General features: G+C 38.5%; 1 protein-coding gene across 3 annotated transcripts in view; it reads right to left on the bottom strand.

Annotated features, from left to right (window-relative positions):
• Positions 1-3,179: 3,179 nt before the first annotated feature.
• Positions 3,180-21,638, bottom strand: part of MMS22L (MMS22 like, DNA repair protein) — a 96,970-nt gene continuing 78,511 nt past the window's right edge. Inside the window, exons 18-26 of one of the 3 annotated variants that reach the window (XM_061369848.1) lie at positions 20,887-21,029; positions 20,573-20,732; positions 18,715-18,884; positions 10,653-10,864; positions 8,456-8,622; positions 6,939-7,035; positions 5,579-5,746; positions 3,792-3,868; positions 3,180-3,361 (exon numbers count right to left, since the gene is read on the bottom strand). In XM_061369848.1, coding sequence (XP_061225832.1) covers positions 3,357-3,361; positions 3,792-3,868; positions 5,579-5,746; positions 6,939-7,035; positions 8,456-8,622; positions 10,653-10,864; positions 18,715-18,884; positions 20,573-20,732; positions 20,887-21,029 — 1,199 coding nt within the window. In that variant the 3' untranslated portion in view covers positions 3,180-3,356. Of the gene's footprint in view, positions 3,365-3,791; positions 3,869-5,578; positions 5,747-6,938; positions 7,036-8,455; positions 8,623-10,652; positions 10,865-11,282; positions 11,652-18,714; positions 18,885-20,572; positions 20,733-20,886; positions 21,030-21,638 lie in introns of those variants that run through there. The other 2 variants (XM_061369847.1, XM_061369849.1) reach the window with 2 other exon arrangements.

Raw genomic sequence — 21,638 nt, forward strand, 5'->3', positions numbered from 1 at the left:
ATGCTATTGGCAGCTCCTCTTTTGTGCAATTACAACAGATATGCAGAACCTTATTCTTTCCATAGGTCTGCTGCTCTATTCCAGCATAAAAGGCATAAATTTTTCTATTTCAGAAGCTCTTTTATTGAAACATACCTCTCTCCCCCACCCCCCTTTTTTTGTCATTGCAAATGAAAGCAAGGAGTAATTTAAATTACTACGTTCTGCTCTTTAATAACAATAAGAAATGGGAAATTCTTATAAAATAGAGGGACAGCTCTACGGGACTAATGGAAGTTGCACGTGAATGTTGAACAGAAGGTGTCTTTTTTTCAGTTATCATTTTAAGGTTACTAAAGGAAAGATAAGCCAGACTTCCCTCACCCTGCTATTGTTCCTGATGCACTGGACATCTGTTCCACATCCCAAGGATGATAACGGGCCAGAGGTGAGCGTTATCCTGAATTCTGGAATAAGGACAACATAAAAATGAAATACTTTTTACTCAGCTCTTACTTCTATGTATTGCAAAAAGGAAAGGGCAGAGTAGTCCTCTTACACCCTGGAACAGTCCCCTGGCCAATGCCATCAGCATAGACAAATGCTGACAAAGCTCAGGCCTGGTGCACTTTAAACTGGTCTCCTGTCAACATTATTAGTGTTTCTAAATGAAAGGAGGTAATGGGCACAGACCATGCACCAGGCTTGGGGGAACAAAAAGCTTAATGAAATGAAATAACTTGTTAAAACTCCATTGATGTACAGTGATCCTGTAGTTAATTAATGAATGTTCAGAATGGCTCAATACGACCAATTTTTTGTTATGTAAGAAGGGGAGCAGGACTAGGCCCAGGTGTACATGTTGAGGTTTCTCTCAATTTCACCAGGTACTTTATTTTCAGGACCTTTTCACCTTCAATTACAGCAGTTATAACTGCAGTAAACGTCTGTCCTGGCAAATTTCCTCCTGTTGTTGTAAAACTGTAATGCAGATGCTGGGTGAAAGAAGGGAATGCGTGTGCCTTCCCAAGACGTTATGCAGGCCGAGTTGCTTGCAAGAGTCACTGATCCCTGACAAATGCACAGTCCTCACCCATTTGCTGCAAGCCCCTACAGTAGGGGTTGGCGTGCCCCTGGAACCACAGCCATCACCAGCAAAGAGCAACACCACTGCTGCTCAGGGGCAGTGACGTCCCAACAGCAGTTTCTGTTGTCTTCTCTGCAGTCAGTAACAGAGCTCATGTTAATAACCAGTCTTAGCAGTTACGGAGTAAAGCTTAGTACACATTTCCAGGAAGGTGATCTAGGGACATACCTTCCTCATCTGTTGGAAATCATCACAGATCTGAGGCATGATCCTTTTCCTGTAATCGACAATCTTATCCCAGACTCATGGAAGCTTTGCTTAACGGCTCTGCTGCGATACTCACCTGGGTAAAGTGGCAAACAGGCAACTCATCTGTATTACTTAGTGCAGAGCAGATCATCCTGCAAATGGGTCGGCAGAGAAAGACATCTGCCCAGCACTAGTAGAAGCTTCTGGTAACTCATGGCCTCTTGCTTTTGAGATACAAAGGTGCCAAAACCCATAAACCAGTCAAGGCAGTGACACATCTTCACTATGTGGTCTGCCGAAAATTTCTGTTCTGATGCTCCATGGATTTCTCCCTATACAACCTTGAAAGCAGACGTCTGAAACTGCCAGTCCCCACACCCACTGTGCAGAGGTCACTATCAGTGAGCCTCTGAGATGGGTATATGACTTCCTGGCAATACCAGAGGCATCTCGTGGTTCTGGTTCAATGTTAAAATGCTTACAATCCACCTATGCACACACTGGCAGGAAAACGACTCTGAAGCAGAGAGTATTAAGTAAGTTTAACATCAGGGAATTGCTCAAACTTCTTGTTGGCTGCTGTCCAAAGTCACTGCACACTTAACTATCTGCTGAATAACCCCTAATGTGATGCTTTCAGCTGCCCAGGAGCCAAGTTTCATGCCACTATGCTGTTGATACCGGAGAATTAACAGCAGAGTTGCTTCTGCTTTCACGTCTCCTGCTCTGCCTCCAGGGTCCTGTTCAACGTCCTGTGCCGAGTATCACAGTACACCCCCCAATTTCAGCCCTGTCTTTTAAACACCTACTAAACACATTGTTAAATATTTTGTTATATTATCTGCTCTATCTGTTAAAAGTCACAGGTTTTACTTTCGGGAAGTAATACTAAAGTCAGGCATCTGTTCTGTATTCTACAGAGCAGTGGGACTTGAATTTTGGGGACAACTCTGTATATTAATCTTTCTTGCAGAGGTTTTTATTTTTTTAATTTACTTTTTTCTTTTTTTTTTTTTAAAAAAAGCATCTTTTTTGAAGCACAATCCTCCTGAGATGAATAAAACTCCTCCCAGGTACAGCAGCTCACAAGCAGCTACAATGCGAGTTCAATAAGTCCCTTTCATAATGAAAAGAACGTCCATGTTCTGCACTATTAAGTAGCCTAAAGAGGCTTTTAGTTACTGCATTATCTGAAGTAACAATAGCCAATTTAGGCGAAAAGATTATCTAGTTCAACTTGATAAGATTACTGTACTGAAAGAGAAACTGCAGTGATTTTTTTTGTGGAGCTATTAGATACAAAAAGAATCTTTACTTGCCATTAATATTGTAAAGTTGGAATCTGAATAACTAAAAAACCAGGCAGTTGTTGCCCTTTAAGGGCAAACTTACCACTCCCAAATTCCAATAAGTAGTTTTGGAAATACAGGTTATTGACGGAAGTGAAAAACCCAAATACCACAGCCATTAATGACAGTTTCCTGAGAACTTTAAGGGGAAAAAACCCAGACGTTACAGGGCTAGAGCTGTCCCAAAAGGTAATCCATAACACAGCAAAGTATCCGAAAGATCCAACTTTCCAGGCAAACAGGAATCATTACAAGCTTATAATCAAATGGAATAAATTCCCCAAACGAGTTGTTTTCTTTGGAAGTCTGTCCTCGATTCTTTTTTCTCACATCATTTAGAGTAGGTGTAAGTTAAATGGATAATTAGCAATGTCATGACTAATAAAAAGATTGTGGGATCACTAGAAATTATAGGTTTATTTTAAGAACAGAGGATTGAAGAGGAAGAGAACGGAAAAATCTGAACCCACTTTTTCTTATATTAACCCGCACGGACAACAGAAGAGATTTTACACTGGAATCTGAAAGACTTTAATGTTTTAATACAGGTGGAAGGGTAAGACAGCTATATACATTTTGTGCAACATATACACAAGCCTTCTCTTAACAAACAACAGCTCTATCATACTGGTGCAACTCCAGGTGAATGTACTGCATTCCACAAGTTCAGTACTAGAGACTGCTGTTGTTTCTCATTCTACTAAAACAATAAATTAGAAATTCCAAATTTACGATTACTTTAAGAACATGCTGAATAAGATTTTCAAAAGTACAGTTTTAAGAGGCTCACTCAGTGTGAGCCGAGTTGTGAAGCCACTTTGATCCTCATGTGTTGCAATACAGGCTCTGCTTAATATAGACATTTTAACGTAATAAATTTGCTGTATCTTTCAATTACCACTCAATAGTATATTGAGAGTTCCTCTTCAGATGCATGAAAACATTCAAATAACACTAAAACTATGAAAATTAATATGTAACCTGGAAGGAAAAACCAATAGAAGTGATAAATATGTTGCCATTGTAAAGATAAAGGACTTGGCTAGTGTGTAGTAGAGTGTAGTTCTAGGTATCGACAGTGTCAGAATGTTGAAGAGGAAAGGATTAGTCAGCAGCACACTGCTAACCTGTATCATCTTCCAGTTTTTGTATCTCATTTTGTCCAGCCTCTGTGAGGTAAGATAAGAGTCTTTTATAGGCTTCTCTGTTGAAAAAAAAAAAGAAACCAAAAGGCGGTGACATGTTATTTAAAGAATCTCACACAACCTAGGAGTAAAAGCACATAACTCCCAAAGGCATTGTTTACATATTGGGATATTAAAACACAGTAACTCTCCCCCCCCCATCTGTTCAACTACTTGTTTTGCTGTAAATTTTCAGCATTACCAGGTGGGAATAAGAGTAAGGCCTGCATTGTTTATGGCTAGAAGTGTAGTGAAGATGCTTAGGAGTCTACTTGCTTTGCAAACTGCTGTGAAATAGAACTTTTTCATTTTAAAACATGGAGTTTGCAAACAAGTCCTAGATGAGATGACTGGCATTTAGACTTCATCACATTTGCTATTTAATTTCTGTATGAGAAATAGCTCTGTGACTGATGCTACAGCACAGTGATGTGAGTTGCTGGCATTAGGGCCCCAGACTGGCACTGGCACAGATTTAGATCATCCTTCCCAACAAAGGGCAAGGACTATTTTAAAATAAACCTGGAATTCAGAAAGGGACTGGCACTCAAGTAGATTTTCCAGAAAAGTGCATATGTATTGACAAGGCTTTTCACCTTAAGTTCATTCTAATACTCTCCAACTTAGACAATATAATTAAAGTACTGCCTCTGACATTTAGGTCTATTCTAATTATCTATCTATGGCATGAAACATGAACTTGAGCAAACAAAACTGTAGTTTTCATACTAGCTCCTTGCAGTAATAACACTGGACATCACTGCTATAAGCAGGTAATACAACTTCTGAACTTTTTTTCTTTCATATACACACACACACACACACACATATATATATAAATGCAGGTAGTATGAACATCCTGCACATAATGGTACTGTAATTTGACCTTGGGTGAATTCCCTTAAATAAAAGCAAACGTATTCCTTGGTAGAGGATAATAAAAAGTGAGTAATGTGGTTACAACTGATTTAAATATATTTTTCATTAAATGGAAAACGTTGTGACTACCCTTTAATGCCTCATGAGTTGCATTCTTGCACAACTCTGTCTTTTGGGATTTTTATAACCTGGGCCCTGCCAACATACACCTCAAAGCTTCTCCAGCCTGAGGTGGGACTAGGATCTACCCTTTGATAAGTCCCAGTGTGTGCATCACCTCATGCGCTCTTTCCTCCTAATACTACACAGATTCACAAGTCAAATAGTCCTGTCCTAAGTAAGTTCTTAGAAGGCAAACAGAGGAAGTGTGAGCCTGCTGTGCCAGCTGGTGAGAGAAGGCCAGCCTTTCCTGAATGCCCACAACTCTTGTATGTTTGTAGTATGACAGAACTCTTAAAATCAAGCTATGGGTACTTCTTTTCCAAACATCCCAGATCCTACCTGATTATACTGCTATTTTACATAAGAACCATAAAGTTCTCCAAAACAGGGACTGACAGGAAAATTCGTTGGGGCAGGAATTCTTTTTCAGTCTGTTTTGCAACACACAGTACAGTAAGCAGTGGCAACCTGGCTTCCCATAAATTCTACTGGTCTTGTATCAAAACATCGCTGAAAATACTTAGCATACAGATGGCTTAAAATCATGAAAGGCCTGAGTGAAGGGAGATCTCTGGCTAAATACACTTGAAAATCATTTTGGAGTATCTGTACTGCTGTCTAACACTGCTTTCTTTCAAGAGAATAAACCTCTACTGCTCACTGTCAAAGAACAGTAACAAAAATCAAACCTCTGTGCAGTATTTCTTCCAAGACCTTGTTTGTGCTCCGAATCCTTCAGAGACTGTGTGATTGTGGGAATCAGGCTGGTAACTAATGTCTGATCCAAGACCGCCACTGTTTCTAGTATGCTGAAAACCCGGTGATCATACACAGCAGTATAGTCCTGGATAAACTGCCTGAGGGGGACACAGAGGCATTTAATGCGAGGTCAAAACTAGACGCAGAGAACATGCCAAGAACAACTGAAGAGTTTAATCAGAACAAGCAATCTGGCTGTGTGGCAATTTTCTTATTGTTACACTGAAATACTCTACATGGAATACTTTCTTTAAACAAACCCATGCTTTTGAAGGATAATGCTAAAACCCCCACAAATTTATTTTCAAGCAAATTGGCAGACTCTGCTGCTGCTTCTCCAGGGCTGCCCTGATCCAGAGCTCTTCACTTTGCAATGCCTCTGAATGCAAAACTAAGACACGTATTATTTAATAAACAATAACAATTAAAAAAGTAAAAGACCAACAAAACAAGAGATCTAGAGTCAAGTCTGCAGAAATAATGCTGGCATTTCTTATATACCTCCACTGAATCTTAAGCAGGGAGCACCACTGAAGGGATGGAAGTGCACCCATTTGTCTCCCAAGGGTCTGAGGTTTTTAAAGATCACAGATTACATTAAAATCAGAACACAGACCCTAAGGATGACACGTCCCATGAACGTAAGTGATGCATCCTGTACAGAATGGCATGCCCACAAACAGCCATTCTTCTTTCAGTGAGTCCCTCTGGAGCTTTCATCTAGCCATGACCCAATACAGCACCAGTGTTTGAGTTTGCTCAATGTCTTTCGGACTGAGTCCAAAATTCTCTGCTTTATCCATGGTGAGAAACAGTATTTATTTTGCAGAGGTAAGGAATAAGTATAATTTACACTATAATAATCTATTATTTATTGGTCACAAAATCAAAAAATAAAAAATTAAAACAAAAGCTAAGCTTAATTTACAAGGATTTAATCTCCATTATATGCACTTCAAATCAGGCATGCACCTCTTTCACAGTACCTAACACTGATTATCAGCATTCAGGAAGAGATTTTCCCGTTGCAGCAGCACCACACCTCTACTGCATACGCTTCAACACAGTACCTGATCCATGAGAAAGCAGGTACGTTTCTCTCTTTTACTTTTTTTGCTCTGGCTTTCTGGCCAAGCTGTGTTTAAAACCAGTGCCAAAAGCAGCGTTATTTAAATACCACAAACAAGTGACAATGCAGTATGTTGAGGATAATTAGCTATTTTAAAAAACATGTTTGCTGTCAATTGGCTTGCAGGAGTTTCACTGCCAATTGGCATATTTTCTGGTTACCTAAATACAGAAGTCAGCTGGGTGGCACGCTCTCCTCCTGACCCTGCTTGGCAGCCTTCTACCATGTACTGTACAATGTCGGTAGATAGTTTTTTAACTGTAAAAGAAAAATCACAAGATTCACACAGAGCTCTTGAACTGACCATCTGGAGAATGTCTTTCATGAAGACTAACATTTTTAAACAAGAGGAAAAAAATGGGGTTTATCTTACTTTGATGCAAGGGAAACGACTGTGAGAGCAGTTAGTTAGATTGGCTATAAAGAACAGAATGAATCACAGATTTATGCAAAAGTCTCGTTTTCACCACCATTATCCTTTAAACATACAGATTTTTTAGTACACTATGGCCTCTTTAAGTGAAAGCAAAGAGACACCACTTAGTGGAAATAGAGATTTTATTTAAATTTCAGTTCTGTTCGTATTCTTTAATCATTTATATTTGAATGAAAGAAAAGCAGTTATGGCATTATATCCTGCCCAAAGCTATAGAGGCCTACTCCTTACTTTCAATGGTGGGCTATCCTGAAATCCACCCTTTTTTTTGGGGGGGGGGGGAGGAAAGGGGAAGAACCCCCCTAAAACTCCACTATTTTCTTCCCCTTAATTGTTTCCAAATAATTATTTAAATTGCAAGATGCAGCTCTTCCTTTGGAACTGGGTAGCAAGGATGTTTCTACAAGGGTGCAGTGGAGCTCTGCCCAGGCAGGCAACAAGCTAGTGGCTGCAGCCACACAGCACATTCAGCTTATTCTGCTCCACAGCACATTGCAAAGAAGGTACTCTCACAGATTCAGGAAGATATGGCTATGATGGCAAAAGGGGGAAGAAAGGTGTGTGATTATTCAGCCAATTTCCTAAGCATATCTTGTCCTTGAAACTTTCACAGAGGAGAATCAAAAAGTACTTTATTAGATAAAATTCCCAGGAGAAGTCAGAGGTGAATCCCCATTTTGCTTAATGCCTCTGCTGGCAGCAAGAAGTGGAAATTCTGAGCTTATGCACACATGCACATCCATTATACAACTGTGGGGTGAACAGAGTGTTGCATTTTTAGGAACTAAAAATAAAGAAGATCTCACTACCAAACAAAGCATGCTAAAAGAAGAAAGAAGATTCAAAGATGCCTTCAGAGAGCAACAAGCTACTTTTAATCCATTTATGATGCCTCTATGGGGAGAACATATGCTAGTCTTATTTGGTCTCAAACCTTTAGGTGTCAGAAAATTTCCATGGTTACTAAGTCTGGAAGAAATGAGATGGGAAGTATAGGAAGAACGGAAATGCTCTTCAGACTCCCCATGAATTGATCATTAGAGAGCAAAAAGAGGTAGGACTTCTCTGCCTCTTGGAGACAGGCATCCCAGCTAATGAAAAAACAAAGCTTGTCCAGTTTATCAGGCCAAAGGATCCCATTCACATCATCTAAGAGTCTTAAATATTGGTATGAAAGATGCTCTGCAGTTCAAGAATCTTACAGGTGTGCAGGGATATATTTAAAGCAAACAAGCAGCTCACCTTGTAGCTCGTTAACCAGTACCAAGCATTTCAACACAGCAGGGAGAACTAAGTCAATGTCACATAGCTCAATGCTCTGGGTTCTCTGAAGTACATCAAGAATGAAAGCAAGAACTGAGGCCAAGCGAGGAGGTGGAGCATTGCCCTTGAACTGCAAGTAGTTTTCACTGGGAAGACAAAGCAAACCAGAACAAAGTCTATAATTTGTTATTTCCATTCAATGCAAGCACCATATACCTTACAATAACTGGGATATTTAAGCAGGAGGCTTATTACATAGATTTCTATCTTTATCTAAGCCCAAATAATGGCTTCTTTGTCTTAGTCTTAGCAGTGACTCCAAATATATCAGAAGACAGCGATGCCTTCTGACTCTTCTGTGGAGAGGGAAGTGAGAAATAACAGCTATCAATTATACTTAAAAAGCCAAGTTTGACTGCAAAAGTTAAAATAGGAAAGCTTCATAAAGTAATTGAGTAAAGGGAGGAATCAAGATTCTAATACCCTAAAATAACATCGAAAATACAACTGTTGTTCAATTACTTTATTTAGTTTTATGTGCTTTTGTCAACTCACAACCCAACTTGTGGTAACAGCTCTGCTGTTATACTGGTACTGTTAATTTTATTTTTGTCAACAGTATGTTGTAACAGGAAAGCCAATGTTTGCTTTTGCTCCTCCAGAATTAACACAGTCATTTTCGGTATAAAATTTGTCCCAAATACTAAAAAATGACCTGTTAACCTGCAAGAAAAGCAAATTTTGACTTCGTATGTATTAAGTGTTCCAATTCCAACAACTTGATTTGATATTTTTCTGCAAAAGGATACAAGAATCTGAACTACTGTTGATTTCACATTACAAACTACTGAAATCTGAAGACAGTTTAAAATTGAAGCATTCAGGAGAGAAGAGTGCAGGTAAAAAGAACACAGCATTTATGCATCAGCTAGCAAGAGCACTCCCAAAACCTTGAAAAAACCTTTTTAGATATTGAATATTAGGTACCACCAATACTCAAGCAAGGCATGCATGTTTTCCAAGCAATGCATCAAAACCCACCACCCTTGTTAAAAGGAGTGCTTCTACAACTTTCAAAAGAGACCTGACTTTCATGGTTCCGAGTATTTCATTGCACAGCTTCAGAGCACTGGTATAACTTGGCAAATGAAGGTTGTGACTCTCCTATATTTTTATATATGGCTAGTGAACTCTGTATGTATTTACATATAGACCTAGTGACTTTCTCCTGGCCACCCAATAGTTTGTAAATCAGACTGCTGCTCAGTTCTAGGATTCTCCCCAGATCACTAAGGAACATTTAATGTCTTACAAGTCACCAAGTGCCATTACAGTTTCAGAGCTTTCTTTCCGCTCTCAATCCACACATGCATGCACATATTCAAACCAACTTTATTAAGATGATCAAGTTTAAATGTTCATAACTTAAAAACACATCAGAACTAAGACTGCAAAGTCTTAATTCATTCCTTTAATAAGTGATAATACAGGCTTTATTTACAGGATTCCTTATCATATTTGCCTAAGATCAACACTGAAATTCTTTTAATCAATATGTATACAGACTCTTCAACAAACAAAAATACAATTACCATGGATAAAAGCAGTAACTACATATTTGAAGGGGTTTAATTCCTTTCCCAACACAGACAAAAAGCACAGCTTGCTCCCTATTCTGCATTATATAAAACAAAGCTTTAGCCTTTCAGCAGCAGGGAATCAGCATTTAGAGCTGCTGTTGACATTGTGTGAGTAGTGACAGCACAGTACTGTCTCCCTGCCTTTACATCTTCCTCTTCATTCCCACACACCAAATTCTGAATTTCCCTTTTCCAACTGTAAGCACTGCAACCCTGTGACCCTAAATACAGCCTGAGACACAAATATATGATGATGCATATTGCAGTGTAACTTTTCTAGAAAAATACTTGCTTTTCATGTGATCTCATGTGACTTTTTTTCTTTTAGTCCAGGATCTTTACCCTCAATGGCACTCTCATTGGTCACCAGATTTCCCACTTTTACTCTCCTGATGTATACATGTTGTCTTTCCTTTGCTCCCTGCCCAGCAACTTGGAAGCCTTTCCCACAGCGAAACTATCAGTGGCATTCCCTTGCCCCTCAGCTATTTGTGAGATCTGAATAAGTGATGTTTTTTTACTTCAGTGGCCCTTACCTTATGACATGCAGAGTGGTCTTCCGTAGACGGAGCATCTGGGCAGCTGTAATGGAACTGCATAAAGCAGTCAGCATTGGATGCTGGTTGGCTCCAAGCACAGATGGAGAGGAAGGGAGAAATCGTCCAAAATAATGCTGAATAATGCTCCCAAGCAGTTGATTTAAATAGGCACCCTGTGTTTGGGACTGGCAACATATAAAAGACAGCCCCTGTAGAGGAAAATGTCAGAAAATGAGAAATAACAATACTTTTGAATAAATCTTAATTTAACAACTGAAGTTGTTAAAGTGAGGTAAATACACACGCTGTAAACTGCTGCACACACACAAACAAGCATCAGTAATTTGCTGCAGATATGATGGTCTACATAGGGAGAGAGAGCCAGGGAAAGGCTTGCAAAGAAAACAAGATCTTCTACTAGATCAATTAACACATTGAAAAAAAAGCTCTGGGACATGCAAGCTCCCCTTCAAATTTGAAATAAAACCTTGGCATTTCAGACCTGAGAAACCACCTCTGTGCCCAAGAGCTCCTAATTTTCTTTTCAACCCTGTACATGGTCAAACAAAGTACATTAGTCAGGTAAGATTTATGAAGGGAGAGAGAGAGAATACTTCATCTGTTTGTAAAACACCATGTGAAATTTTTGCAGGAATGACATAGCAGAAAAATAAGCACTTAGAATCGTGGTCTGACAAGAAAAATCTTGCTCATAGCATGAACAAATTAGAGTAAATTAGGCACCATTTATAAGGGATTTAGAGGTTTTTTAAAAATCTGTTTAAGATAAGGCTAAATCTGCTGTCATTTATTCAATATAAGCTATATTGATCCAGAGAGAAATCTGTAATGAAAGTGCTTGTCCAGAAAGTGCCTAGCTGAACACTACCTGTAGTTACACCACATACACACGGTACATCTCTGAAAAAAGGGTATTCTTGTTACTGGTACAAGCTGCTGTGAAAGTTAAGAGCTTCCTTCCCCTTCCTTTGATTGCTGAAAGGAAGAAGAACAAATCACTAACAGAAAATAAAAACCTGCAGTGATCTCCTATCAGAAGGGTCACAGTCAGCGGCACAAACAGAAGCCTCTTGAGAATTCAGTTTTCACAGTAGTTCTGTCCAACAAGAATAATGGCACAAAAGAAGTTCAAGCATAGAGTTCCCTAGGCAGCAACTTCAACAGTATTTCAAACTCCCACTAGCATTGCAATTCAGACTCCAGTTGTGGTAGGAGTACCTGCCTGAATACTGGTGCTTGCTGAGGTAAGCTAATTCCCCTAATGAAGGAATGAATAGCTCACCACAAGCTGTAATACAAGGAGTATTTCTGTAGCTTTTCACATGGGACTCCCTCCCCAAAAACATTTTCATTTACATTTATCTGCATGAACATGACAGAATAATTCTTTCAGAAAAAAAAGCAGGCTGAGACATAGCTAAGGGTGTTCTTGGCACTTCCTTGAAATGGGCAGTTCCCACTTTTGGTTCCACAGTAAACAAACACAGGAAACACGAGCTTTCAAGGAATGAGGTGCTTCAGGACATGCCTGAAGACTTGCTGTAGGTGGCCCTCTTGAATACGGACACGTCTGGTTAGGGTTTAACTTCCCATAATTCTAGAGCTCCTGAGTAATTTTGCTGAGTCCCAACGATAAAAGCCACACTTCCTGAACCAGGGCTTTGATCAACAGTTCAAGTTCTCTTCTCCTTTTGTGTACATGCCGCAAAATTCTGTAGGGAAAAGCAGCTGCTACTGTATCAGAATTCTTAAGAACACTGCTTGGCAAGCAGGCTCAGACCATTACAGATGACAGATTATTTAGTATGTAAGGCTGAGTGTTTGGTGTTTTCAATAAGACGCTGCAGCAGGCACGAAGAAGAGTTGCTGCCTGTGCTTTCTACAGTACAGCACTTTGAAAAAGACAGAAAATATTCCATTGCCCCAAAATCAGAACTGGCACTCTTTAGACTGTTCTAACACTACAGGAAGAAAAAAAATCTGTGAGAAAGAGTACGAATCTATCTGATAAAAGGGACACAAAGAACATCACAACCTTACAGCGGACACCTGTAGGAATACATGAAGAACGTAACACCTATGAACAACTAACTTACTGAAATGAGACAGTTCTTCAAATTGAGGATCAACAAATGCCACACAGTGTCAAGAAAAGAGGGAAGAAATCAGCTATTATTAAATAATATGAGTTACTATTTTTAAGAAATGATCCCAATTACCCTAATAGGTGCAATAAATAGCAAAAAATATTAGAGTTTAGATTATCTGAAGGAACGCTGAATAATTTTTGCAGATCTTCCAATAGTTTCAATTGAAGATGGAGCAACAAACCTAGCCCAACCCTTTGTAAAAGCATTTTCATTTTCTGAGTTGAAGTAAACCGATTCTAATTTCTGGGGGTGGGGGATTGGGAGAGATGTAATATGAAAAAGAAGGAAATGATTAAAGGAAAATCAAAACAAACAAAAACCCATCACCAACAAAACAACACACTGCCAAGAGCATTACTGAGACGTAAGACTAGAGAGCTAAAAAAGGACACAAGTTAACTAGTGATGTTTTTCTTTAGTTATCCGATGAGGATTGAGAGGGCTCTTGAAATCCTGTGAGGAGAGCTGTTGTTAAAAAACATTAAAAAAGAAAACCCCTTTTTTTCTGTAAGCTAATCTTTTCTTTAGGAAAGATTCTAGGCTCCTTTTCGATGGATCAGGTAGAGATGCTGCCTCCGAAAAAAGGTCTTATCTTTAAAGCTACATAGTAATAACAAAATTCTCACTTGAAGAAGGATCCTCATAATTTTTTCTTAATGAAAGTTACAAGATTAGCACTAACAGCTTCCAAGATATTAATTCAGTTCTTTTTTCCAGTGATAAAAGTTGCCTTCTTTTTTGTTAGGAGCCAGAAAAACACCCCCAAGCCAAAAAATCCTTCTCTTCTACATAGTGGAAAAATCCACACACCAGCCCTCACACAGGAAGGGCACATCCACAGCACCAAAGGTCTTCAGGGAAGAATCCTCACACATTTGACTCTGAAGTTTCTACTGTTCCCTAAAAGTTTCCAGAAAAGAACTTGGATTTCCCTTTTGGACAAGAAAGCCCATAGCTCAACACCATGTCCTTTATTTTGGACTCCTCCTTTTTCTTACAAAGCTCAAAGACCTGCACAGGTCCGACCACACCATATTCCAAGTGGCACAAGGGATAAATTACCAACACTGCACAGTAGCTGCAAATGTCCGAGTATAATGGCAAAACATTGCAGGCAGTGCTGGCCAGGAATGTGATTACAAGGAAATAACATGGAACTTTCTTCTTTTTAATCCCACCAGTAATTAACAGAGATGAAGGAAGCTACTGTTCATGTGAGACAGAAAAGGAACACATGCTACTGGACTGCAGTTCTGGACCAGAGATCTGAAATCACTCACATCTGACCCCTAGGACAATCCCTACAAAGCAGATGGACTTTAAAGGCTTGATAGAGCCGCTCTCCTTTTCTTAACTATGTTCTTTATCTATCTTCTGAGGTTAAAAAGAGAAGGGAAAAAAAACCCTAAAGAATTTTTAAGGGGAGCAGAGGGGCATGACAACATCTGCTCCTCATTTTAGCAGAAAGGCAACTGACTCCTGTGTGTGCTCACTGCAGGAACCTTTTGTGGCCAGAGCTGCCTCTTTCTTCTGATTTATCCATATATCTGTAAATCACCTGTGGAGAGCGAAGAACCGATTAGTATGGATTACTGGAACTATTCACTGCAGAAATGCCAAGCTATCTAATGATGACTTATAATATCAGTCCTGCTGTTGGAATAAATCTGCTGTTCTCCAATTAATGTTGTACAATTCCTATTAAACACATACTATAATTCACAAAATGTATTAATAAGCTTGCTCAAATATCGGACCACAGATGTGGCTCACAGGAGGGCTTTTAAGGTCTGATCTCTGACAACTGCTGAGCCTGCACAGACTCATTAAAATCACTGGAAAATGTATGTGCCAAGCACTACTTAGAATTAAGCTCTTTCAACACTCTCCTGTATTTAGACAGCAATCAACCATCTGTATTTGGACAGGATCAATGGTGATAAATCAAGCAGGGTATCTTACCTTTCCCATCATTATGTATATTACGCTTATTCCATGCACCCACGCCATATTCTACAAGATATATTTAAATTATTATTTCTTCTCCAAAATAAGTCCTGTACACCGCTTCTGTTCTTTTCCATATTACTGATAAATATGTCCTAAAATTCCTTAGAATAATCCCCCCCAAAATCCATCCAAGTGCAATCTCAATCTGAAATTTCCCATGGTAGGCTTCAGCAATCCACTATCACACAAATCAGTTCAACTTCTTTTTATAGTGACAAAATACCCAGTCTTAGATTTTACATGTCTCACTATCTCATATTTAAGAACACTTCCATAAAATTATAAAATGGCTGTTCATTCATGTTATTGATGTTTTACATCCTGAAGTCCATTATTCAAACAACTCTGAGGATAAATCCGATACTGTATCCCAACAAAATCTTTCATAGGTCATCAAATATCACCTAAAACAGATGATGCAAGTGAAAGAAGTAACAGCCAGACAGCAACCCTTTAGGCAAGAAAGAAAAAATACCAGTTCAAAAGTTGCTAAAACTAAGCTATTTTTACAAGGCAACATCAGTGACCCTGTTTGAAGGAAACTTCTAGATAAGCTCAATGTACAGTGCAGAACAGCCCAGTTGCCCAAGATCTGTCAAAAGGCAGACCTGTATAGCCCAAATTTATATATACAGTAAACACAAACATAACAAGTAAATACAGTCAGTGCGAACTGAGGAGAGAGAAATGCAATGGCTGGTCTTAATTAGTGCATTTGACAATTATTTGTGCTTGTTAATTAAACAAATTTGAAATTAAACAAAGCCTGTTAATTTTGAGCTATTAAAAATAAATGTGTAGGTTTGGGGTGGTGAAGGAAAGTGAGACAGAGTCACCAGTTGTGATGAATTGGGAAGATAGCAATAAGCAATGCTGTCGGTGGAGAAGGAGCTTCCTATGATGTCCTAAAAGATGAACAATTGTAGGGTGACAATTATAGGGTGTTCATTACAGGGTGATGAACAAAGGCGATGCCCTCTCACAGTACAGTACAGTGACAACACTATCCGTGTTTTATATCCTGCTGCCCAAGTTGTGGGGCCAGTTGCATTACCATTACACAGGGTATGTGACTGTTTGGGGAATATTTTTCTACACAATTCAGGAATTCTACAGGATTCCATACCATCACTGCATCAATGAATATGTGAAATTAATTACCTGCTATTAAGACTGATTTCAAATTCCACATAAAAGGATCAAATAAACCACATTAAGACTAGTTATTAAAAGCTCTGGAAAGAGGGAAGTTTTGTAAACCATTGCTTGCAAAATGTTTTCTGAATATTTAAGGAGGCTTTATTGGACAAAGGAGGAGCAGCCCAGGCTGAAGGAGCTGAAGAAGGAGAATTCAGGACAAGAAAAGCAGACTGAGGAGACTGGAACTTTTCAGAAGGCTGGAAAAAAGGAAAAAAAAAAAAAAAAGAATCAGAAAGACCTCTGAATAGAAATGCTACTCAAGGGCTTTCATGCTCTGACTATGAATAAAGAATCTGCATGTATAACAAGATATTTTGCATCGTGTCCAAATTCCTATTTCTTTATTTTCATGTAACTGCCAAAGGATCAAGTTGTAAACTGGAGTATTAACAGGGACAGAGCTATAAAACAACATTTGTCTAACATTACGGTGGGTGAGTTAAGGCTCCTGCACTAAAACACCACTGCTCCACTTCCATGACTGGGCACCAGATCCAGGGCAGCCACCCAAGGAGAGTCTGATCACGCATTTCGCCATAGAATTATAGAACAGAATCATAGAATAGGGTTGGAAAGGACCTTATGATTACCTAATTCCAACCCCCCTCCCATGGGCAGGAACGCTTCACCCTAGACCATATTGCCAAAGGCTCTGTCTGACCTGGCATTGAACACGGCCAGGGATGGAGCATCTACCATTTCTTTGGGCAAGCAATTCCAGTGCCTCACCACCCTAGCAGTAAAGAACTTCTTCCTTATGTCTGACCTGAACTTCCTCTGTTTAAGTTTGAACCCGTTACCCCTTGCCTTATCACTACAGTCCCTGATGAAGAGCCAGTAGAACTAAGTTAGTCAAGGTGGGACTACTAACAGAGGATGCTGGTTCTCTGTCTTTCCTCCCACCACATTTACGTGCTTTCCCTCCCACATACAGTGTTTTATCAGTTTTCTGGTTTGGGGTTCGGTTGTTTTTTTTTTTTGTTTGTTTCTTGGGCTAGCTACTAGTTGAATTAGCTCACAATTTGCTAATCACAGAACCATTAAAGCAAATTAAATGGGAATGCACATGAGGGTGAAAGGGAATGAATTTAGCCCTAAGCTAACTTAGCTGAAGTCAACTGTGAAACGATAACCTGAGAAGTCAGAGGGAGCCTAGAATCCATTTGATCTCAAAGGAGTTCAGAAGCAGTCCTAAGAGAATTCAAAACTGATATGAAAATATTTTCAAGTTGATTCTAATTTGGAATTTTCCACTTTCCAATTAAAGGGGAAGAAAGTATTTTGGAATGAATGAAGCATTTTGAAGCTCTTAAAAATGTTGCAGCTTTGTAAATACAAGCAGTTCATAAAATGTAGAAGTTCCGCATTGAAACAGGAAAAATAAAGTCTTCTCCTCTTTGTCCTCTTTCCCCGGAAGATTTTGTCAAATTAAAGAATTACTTGTTTTCGAGAAGCAGCAACTGCCTAAAATAAACTATTTGGCCAGTAAGATCACCTAGCTTAGCCGGAAAGCACATGGACTATGCAGCAGACTGCTGAAGAATAGGACAGTGAGGTCAGGAAGTCAGAGACTGACAAAGAAAACAGGAAACAAAGGTCCACAACACTTGGACTTCAAAACAACTGGAGTGCTTTCATCTTAACTCTACATCCGTATGTGCAGACTACAGAGAAACAGTGCTCTCCGACTGAAATCCTAAATTAGCAAATAGTCACACTCTGTAGTAATACCAGTGTCCAGATGGCCCTACATGTATATAGCTTCTGAAAATACCTACAGAGCAGCAAAATCATATTTTGTACATCATTATATAACCATATTCACTTCCATGTGACATGCCATCAATCACAGTGCAACTTTTAAAGGAATAAATCCAAGGGATATTTAGACTGTCAATCCTGCATTGTTTCATAATACAATCCTGTAAAATGATCAGTTAAGATTGCAATCAAAATGAAGACTAAGAGCAAATGGAAAATAGTAAGCAAAGAAGACCCAAGGATTTACAAGGAAAAACATGCCATTTATTTAAAAAAAATATATTCTTTTCTCTTCCTCACCAGAAGGATTTAGTCTTTTTCTACAAGCCTCAGTTTCAACAGTGGCAGGTAAGTTGAGGGAAGAATAGGAGGAATAACAGGCAAGGCTTTAGTCATGTAAGTGTAAGCAGCAGGAACTTGACTCAGGAAAACATATTCTCAAACTATTAAGATAAAACAGTGTCATGACATACAGAGAAGTTTCTTTTGTTCCTAAGGGCAATGGAAAAAAGAGCAGTTCATCTTTAATTATCCACAGTTAGCCAAGTCAAGGATGATTTAAAACATCTGTTTGCTCTGTCATCTCAACAAGTGTCTTGCTACATACTAAGATTATTTGATCCACTGCTTCAGAAATCTCTCACATCAGACCAGTGTAAACAGCAGGCTGGCTAAAAGCTTTATGTATAAAGTGATTAGACTAGCAGCTCTGGGGTGTACCACAGCCTAACTGCATGCAACACGAGGAAAGGGTGGCATTTTTCCTTCTAATTCTACAAGAAGAAAAAGCTCCTCTTGCTGCTTCTTTAAATTCAGTCAACGCTTGTTTTGATTAGGGAAAAAGAAAACATCTCTTGCAATATGAACCTTTTCCTGAAGACACATTTGCCTGCTGATAATAGAGTTCAGACATTTACCTGAAGATAAAGAGGTAGGCTTTCCTGGATGGAAGAGAGCAAAGCCACAGGCAGCTCTTTGTCCTGCTGGAGCACAGAGTGTGGCAGCAGTAAGCAATCCACGATGCGGAACAACAGTTGCTGTGCTTTGGAAGTAGCCAGTATTGGTGCCCAGAACTTTACCAGACAACCTGTTACAAAAAACAACAACAACAAAAAATGCAAGAAATCCCAAAGCAATTTAAGTTCCTTGTACTCAATTCCATGCTATTCCTTTAAAAAATCCCAGTCAAGATAATAAAAGTCCATTTACAGTTCAGCAAAATGAACCTACTAAATTGATTCAACACAAGTTTCTAGGGAAGTGAAGCTGCTTTAGGAAAAGTACAGTAATGCTGAAGAAAGGATAGCCTCCCACACCCATGCAGAAAAATTAACTAAACTTGATACATAACACTACCGCAATCAGCACACGTGCACTTAAAACATTTACCTTACTGTGTGCGTTCATCACATTTTTCAGAGTGACACTGCCTCTGCCCTCCCTTCACATCTATCTAACACTGTGGCCATATCAGCAACTACTCACACAGCAATTCAATGTTAGGAAAACATTATATATCTTTCAAAATCTCTTTAATGCATCTAGTTGAGGAGGCTAAAAAGAATGTGGGGCAGCCAACTCCCTTAAACCAGTATGGTTTCTCCAGACCTTTGTCATTCCTAATTCACAAAATGAGAACCTCAAAGAGCATCTTTCTTGTTTTCAGCACATTAACTTCTCATGTATATAGCTCTGAGCCCGTTTTAAGATCTTTCTTCTGAGTTGCAAAAAAAAAAAAGTAAAAAGATATTGATATGTAAATACCCTAACTTTGACAAATAACTTTAATGCAGGTGAGATAGAATTTTTCTTGAGAAAATAACTCTATATATCATATGAGTGTTAATATTAAAAATACAGATTAAATAAAACAAGATTCCTATGTAGTAGCTCTCACAGACATCTTAACTTTATATTTAATTAGAAGCAAGAAAATGTTTGCTGGGTTGAAAATACAGAAGTATCACAAGAAAATATGCTTAAAACTTTGAAAATAATGAAAGAGCAAAAGTAGGCTGTTACAAGATATTATTAGTCTATAGAAGTCATTCATTACCATCCCTAAAATCAACGCTAAGCAACATTAATCTTCTGGAGTGAAAGAAAACACAACAATCAATCATAGAGAAAGAGAACAATCACTTGACAATACTTGTAATAATATTGTTAAAGCTGCCTGCTTCGAAGGAAATGTGCTCATTCCAGCTAGAAGTACTCCTGCTATCACTGCTGCGATGTAGGGGACAGCAGAAGACAGTCTGAACACAGGAGGGAGGTGTTTAGATTTGGTAAATTTCTTGCTCTATCTTTAGAATTTAACAAACCCACAGAAGGTGAAGAAGTGACTGAACTACACCCAATTGGGCTTTTTTTTTGTCTTTTAAACCTTCATTATGTTTTCATAACTAAAAAGAAAGCCTGTCATAACACTGCTTCACTGTCTTGTGATTGTTTCTGTTTTTGTTTAGGGAAACCCAGTGGTTTTCAGTAGTAAAAGACATGAAAACATCTTAAATATTGATTTACAGGAATAATTAAAAACAAAGCAACACAACAAAAAAACACAAGGAGATTAGATATCAGGATAAAACCCAAAGAAAAATCAGTGGAAGAAAATTAAATATCTAACTGTAACATCTTGGTGACTTTGCTTTTTTAAACCATTAAAATGGACAGTATATGTATTTAAAAATTATTATATATATAAAAATATAAAAAGTCACATTTTATTGATTCCGTAAAACTATTTCCTAACAGGGGTTGCAAAATAATTACCTATGATCCGATATGTAAGCTGCAGACCTTCTGGAGGTCCTTTTATTTTCAGGTAAGGTTTTACGTTCTTTAATACATCACCTAAATACTCCAGAGTCTTTGCTACCATGGCAGATTTCTCAGGGAGTGTCTGAAGGCTGCTGTAAGTTCTACCAACAGCCTGAGAAGACAAAAACACTGAAATAAGTAAAAATGAAATCACTACATTTCTTATGAAGTTTGTGTGATTATTTTCTTTCTGTACATGCAAAAATCTGATAGAAGGTTCCTTTTCACTAAAATTGTCCTGTGAGGCTAGCAGAGATGCACAGTACCTTAATGAACAGGACAAGAGCATTTTTAGGATCTTGCTTGAAAACTGACTCTTCTACATGAGCCTTTGAAAGAATGTTCTGTACTTCTGAGAGCCTGAAGATCAGTCTTGTCATTTCAGTCAGCTGCTCCGTATAGGCTTTCCCTGGTTGTTACAAGAGAGCACAGCAGTAAATATAGTGTACAGTTGTGCTTTCCAATTTATCTTAGTCCCAAAATAATAAAATGAAACATGCTTTCAAAATATCTAAAATACAAAGACTCTGCAACAGACTGCACCTCTCTAGACAAAGAATGTGTGTCCAAACTAGTTATTTTTCTAATACAGTTATAAGAGAATTAATAGTTTTAAGTGCAGATAACAAAGTCTTTAATTTCACTGGTTGCTTTCTTCAAAATCTACAAAATGTGTATGAAAAACAGTCGCTGGAAGATGTATTCTACAGATAAATAGAACTGCAGTGTTTTATAGAAGAAGTGATTAAGTATTGCTCTAAGAAAGCAAAATATCCAAACAAAAAAGGGAAGAATTAATTGCAACTGATTTTTTTTTTCCTTGTTTTTTCTTTTAGGGCATTCACAGCATGATTTCTGACTATTTACTTCAGATTTTCACTTTTTTCAGAGCAGTTTCTCCATGGGGGGAAAATAGCTTGTCTCCTTGGGAGCAAGTTTTTGTTCTTTGCTTCCAAGGAAACAAGCTCTTTTATCTTTGTTTGTGATAAATTTGTCATATGCAGAGCAGGCAAACTAT

This window comes from Neopsephotus bourkii, unplaced genomic scaffold (genome assembly GCF_033783945.1).
Source record: "Neopsephotus bourkii isolate Nb327-2 ecotype Australia unplaced genomic scaffold, CSIRO-AGI_Nbou_v1 NB_1511, whole genome shotgun sequence".
In the NCBI taxonomy this organism is placed as follows: domain Eukaryota; kingdom Metazoa; phylum Chordata; class Aves; order Psittaciformes; family Psittacidae; genus Neopsephotus; species Neopsephotus bourkii.